Source organism: Elgaria multicarinata, chromosome 1, assembly GCF_023053635.1.
Source record: "Elgaria multicarinata webbii isolate HBS135686 ecotype San Diego chromosome 1, rElgMul1.1.pri, whole genome shotgun sequence".
Taxonomy (NCBI): Eukaryota; Metazoa; Chordata; class Lepidosauria; order Squamata; family Anguidae; genus Elgaria; species Elgaria multicarinata.
In genome coordinates, this window is record NC_086171.1 from 119,954,541 (window position 1) to 119,959,021 (window position 4,481).

The window sequence follows — 4,481 nt, forward strand, 5'->3', positions numbered from 1 at the left end:
ACTGGCCTGTAAAGCTGTTTGTAATTTCTGTACATTAGTCCTTCATTAATTCTAGCTGTTGCAAGCAGCTCAACTGAAACTTCTGTCCAAAGAACCTGTCCAGAGGCTCTTCACAATGTCATGTTATTGCCATATTCTATATAATCATCTGGCTCTACATATAAGAGTATAAGAAGAGCCATGTTGTGAGTCCCAGCAGGCTCCGCGGCGGCGGCAGCTTTTCTCGGCGCATGCGCGCGCGGGGTCACCATGGCGGCCCGTGTCCTCCTGCTCTCCTCAGCCTGCGTCAGGCGCCACTCAGGCTTCCCCCTGGGGCGCCTGCTCCGCCTGCCCTTGCCGGGCGCCGCCTCCTCTGCCGGAGCCCGCCTCACCGGCCCGGCGGCCCCCACTCCCCTCACGCCGGGGCCCGCCAGTCTCTCGCCGCAGGTCTCTGGTGTGTTCCTACAATTATGTCGCCATTACGCTGACCTCCCACCTCTGACGTTGGATGGCATCAAAGAACGGGTCCTTTACGTCTTGAAACTGTATGATAAAATAGAGCCAGAAAAGCTTGCAGTAGATTCCCACTTCATGAAAGACCTGGGCTTGGACAGCCTGGACCAAGTGGAGATCATCATGGCTATGGAAGATGAATTTGGATTTGAAATTCCTGACATGGAAGCAGAGAAGCTGATGTGTCCACAAGAAATTGTTGATTACATTGCTGATAAGAAAGATGTGTATGAATAAGTGTTTCTGTCAAGCTGAGCGATTCTGTTCTACCCTGAGGGCTAGGAAGGCAGAAGCAGCAAGGGGGACATGGTCAAGCAAGGCCCTGTGTTATAGTGAATCATTGTTGCTCTCAGATGAATAGTACTGTTGGCTGCTCTATGTAAAGCTGTATAAATATATGTTGGCCTTCAAAAAAAAAAAAAGAAGAAGAAGAAGAGCCATGTTGTATTAGACGAAAAGCCTATTTAGCCCAGTAATCTGTTTGCACAGTGGCCAACTAGGTGCCTATGGGAAACCCACAAGCAGGACATGAGTGCAAGAACGTGCTTCTGCTTGCTTTCCCCAACAATTGGTATTGAGAGCCCCAAGAAGCCACCATGGCTGAATTTCCCTGCAGAGCTTCTTGTTGTGCCGGCCACCATTTTGAATATGCAGGGTGCAGCAATGACATGCTGTAGCTTCTTGTAATATGCAAACACAGTGAGGCTGTGTTATCAAGGTGGCTGACAAGCTATCCAGAAGCCATGGGCTGTTGTAGGATTGCAGGTGGCTTGTCACCCACCCCAACAACCCATCCTTGCAAGGTTCACATGTAACAAGAAGATACTGCGCATCCCCTGCTGTACCCTGAATATTCAAAATGGTGGCTGCTACTGCAACAAGACACACACACCCCATGGGGAAATTCACCCATGGTGGCTTTTTGTGATGTGAACCAGGTCACTGCCTCTGATAGTCTGATACTTGACTAGTAGCTATCGATAGCCTTCTCCCTTCCATTTCATATGACAAAGACTATTTAAAGATGAGACACCCAGTTCAGGTTTCAAGTCCTGAGGTATATGTTCAGCAGTTGTTTCACAGTGAATCTTGCTGCAGGGTCCTCAACTTCTGAAAGAGTTTTAAGATGCAACTTAGTGGAAATATTCTTTGGGAGTGAAATTAATGGGCAAATCTGTGAGAGGAGGCCCTATGGAGAAGCCCATATTGCCATTCTGAAACAGGTACAGTATACTGCTATGCCCCGGGAGCTTAACTCTAACACAAATCAAAGATTTCTCCCTGCTCACCTTGGAAGCTTAGATGGGTGGTAGTCCCAGACAAGACTTTTTATACTGTAAACACCCTGCGTCAAAAATGGAAATTGAGGCGGGTGGTTGACACCATCTTCCATTTGTAGCCTTCCTGTGCTTTCCTACCACATTAGTCCTGTGTTTTTCTTACCAGGGGAAAAAAATCTTTTAAGGAGGAAAAGATAGAATATTTGCACAATGCCTTGTGATCAGTAGAGCAATGAGCCCTCCAGCTAGAAATTCCCTGGGATTTGCTATGACCATGTGAAATCAGTGACATAAGGAGGTAGCGCAAAACCTGGCACCTTCTGGCTCCTTTCATATCTGCTGATCTTCAAAGGAGACTTGAGTTCTAGTTTTGCTCTATTTCTATAGAAAGTCCAGCCAGGATGCTCAAGATCCTTTTTTATAGGTCATTGACCCTTTTTGACAGTCAATGCTAACCAGAACATTTGAAGTGTAGAGCAGAGTACCTACCGCATGTCTTCATCTATTTCTGAGCACCACATATTAGTTGGATGGGAGCAGTAAGGCCAAATGTAGCTGCAGTAAGAGCTGTACAGAAGATCCTGATAACAGAACCAACGTCCTTACAGGTGAATCCAACACTTTTACCATTTTAATTTTCTCAACTTTTCAATTATGCATCAAAATGAAGAAGGCCCTACTCACTTAACATTCCATGAAAGTTGGAGCAAATTCCCAGTGGTACCTGTCATAACAAACTGATTTGTAGAACTTCAGTCCATGAACAGTAGCCCCTTTCAAGACTTCTCATTAAAAAGTGCTCAGTCTGTATGTATTCATTGAACTATCAGGCACACTGCAAACAGAAACAGGCCTATCAACAGTGGAACTTTCTTCCTTCAGCTGTCTGTGCCCTCATTTGAACAGCGATTCTGTGCCAGCCCTTACAACACAACGGGAAAAAAGCAAAAGCAAAGCAAAATCTTTGGGATCAAGACCCTTTCAACACCTTGGATTTTTCCCGGGATCATCCCTGGATTGTCCCTGGACATGGCTAGACAGGGCAATATCCCGGGGATTGTCCCGGGATTGTCCCTGTGCATCCACATGATGCACAGGGGATCCCAGAAGCAGGGAGGGATGATCCCTCCCTTTCCCTGGGATATCACCCTACCCTTCTATCCCACTTTTTCCCATGGTCTCGGGATGATCCCAAGGCTGTGGGATATGTGGCCTGCTATCCCAGTTTGTCCCAGCTCCTCATGAGTAACAGTGAGGAGCTGGGAACTGGGCATCGGTGGTGGGGTGGGGGGGAGCTGGAGGATGTTTTTTTAAAAAACAAACAAACAAAAAACACCTAACTTTTGCACTGGGGCGCTCCTGTGCGCAGTGTTGATTTTAAAAAAATGGTGGGCACAACATCCTCTTCCTCCTGGTATGGCACACGCCATGTGTAGATGGACGGGGAGGATCCCGCGATCACCATATTGTGAGATCCTCACCCTCCCTCCCGCTACACTTGTATGGTGTAGACATGCCCCCTGTGTATCCAAATGATGCACAGGGATCCCAGGAGCAGGCAGGGACGATCCCTCCATTTTTCCGGGATAACCGAGGTCTTGGTTATCCTGGGAAAATGGAGGGATCGTCCCTGCCTGCTCCTGGGATTTTCCCCGCAGTCCTGGGATGATCCCGATAACCACAGCCAGTGTGGGCTCCCATTCTGGCTTCTTCCCTCCTCCCCATGAGGTGTGGGAGTCAGCAGAAGGAAGTAGTCAGGGCGGGGAGAGTCCAGGGACATCAGGATTTGAAGGGGAGCAGGGTCGGGGGTTTTCTTTTCCCCACTTACTTTTCGCTGGAGTGCAATTGCATTCCTGCTCCTGGTTTTTTGTTTTGGTTTTTTGTTTAAGTGGTGGCCACATTGGGCACGACATCCCTCTTCCCTTCTGGGAAGTCGCGCTTCCATTTAGATGCCCAGGGACAATCCTGGAAGCAAGTAAGTCCAGGATCATCCCCCCTCCCTCCCAGAAGGCCCTTAGGTGTAAAACGGGCCCTAGTGTCCTAAACAGGTTGTTGTTGTTTAAAAAAAAGGGGGGGATGAAATCAGTTTTGAAACAAACCAGAGGGAGCTTTGAAGCACCAAAGAATTATTCTAACAAATAAGTTGATAGCAAGTAGGATGCTCATAAATCTGGATCCTAAATGGATAGAAAAAGGAGCCTGGGGCTTTAGTCTTGACAGAGGAACTGGATGCAAGCAACGGACAACACAGCAGAAGATCCAGATGACAGCTCCATGTCTCTCTTAACAAAACTGAGGCCTTAGCTAGACCTACCTCATAGTCCGCGATGGAGGAGGGAAGATCTCACTTTGTGATTAACGCAAGATACCTCCTCCGTTGATACGTGAGACGCGATGACCTTAGGAGGAGAGGTGTTGCGCCCGCCATTTTTTTTTAAGAGGAAGGAGTGCATGAACGTTTGTGCGCTAAAGGTAAGGGTTTTTTAAATTTTAACTACTTTTCCCACTCCCCTCACCCTATCCCGAATGGGTGCAGCGCTACTGAGGACCAGTGCACCCCGTGCATGGATCCCGGCTCCGCGTGAGGAATTGTGTGGAGCCGGGTCAAACTGTGGCAATGGGCCACACATTCCACGGTCTCAGGCTCAGCCCGGGACCATGGAAAAAGCGGGCCCAAAGGGGAGGGCGAGATCCCCTGATCCTGGGATC

General features: G+C 48.4%; 1 protein-coding gene across 1 annotated transcript; it reads left to right on the plus strand.

Moving 5' to 3' along the window:
• Positions 1–249: 249 nt before the first annotated feature.
• Positions 250–906, plus strand: LOC134392855 (acyl carrier protein, mitochondrial-like). The gene has a single exon (XM_063117559.1). It carries the CDS (start codon positions 250–252, stop codon positions 727–729), a length of 480 nt encoding a protein of 159 aa, XP_062973629.1. The 3' UTR covers positions 730–906.
• The last annotated feature ends 3,575 nt before the right edge of the window (positions 907–4,481 follow it).

What these genes read in the sequence shown, in the direction of transcription:
- LOC134392855 (XM_063117559.1), top strand. Translation starts at nt 250, where the DNA reads ATGGCGGCCCGTGTCCTCCTGCTCTCCTCAGCCTGCGTCAGGCGCCAC.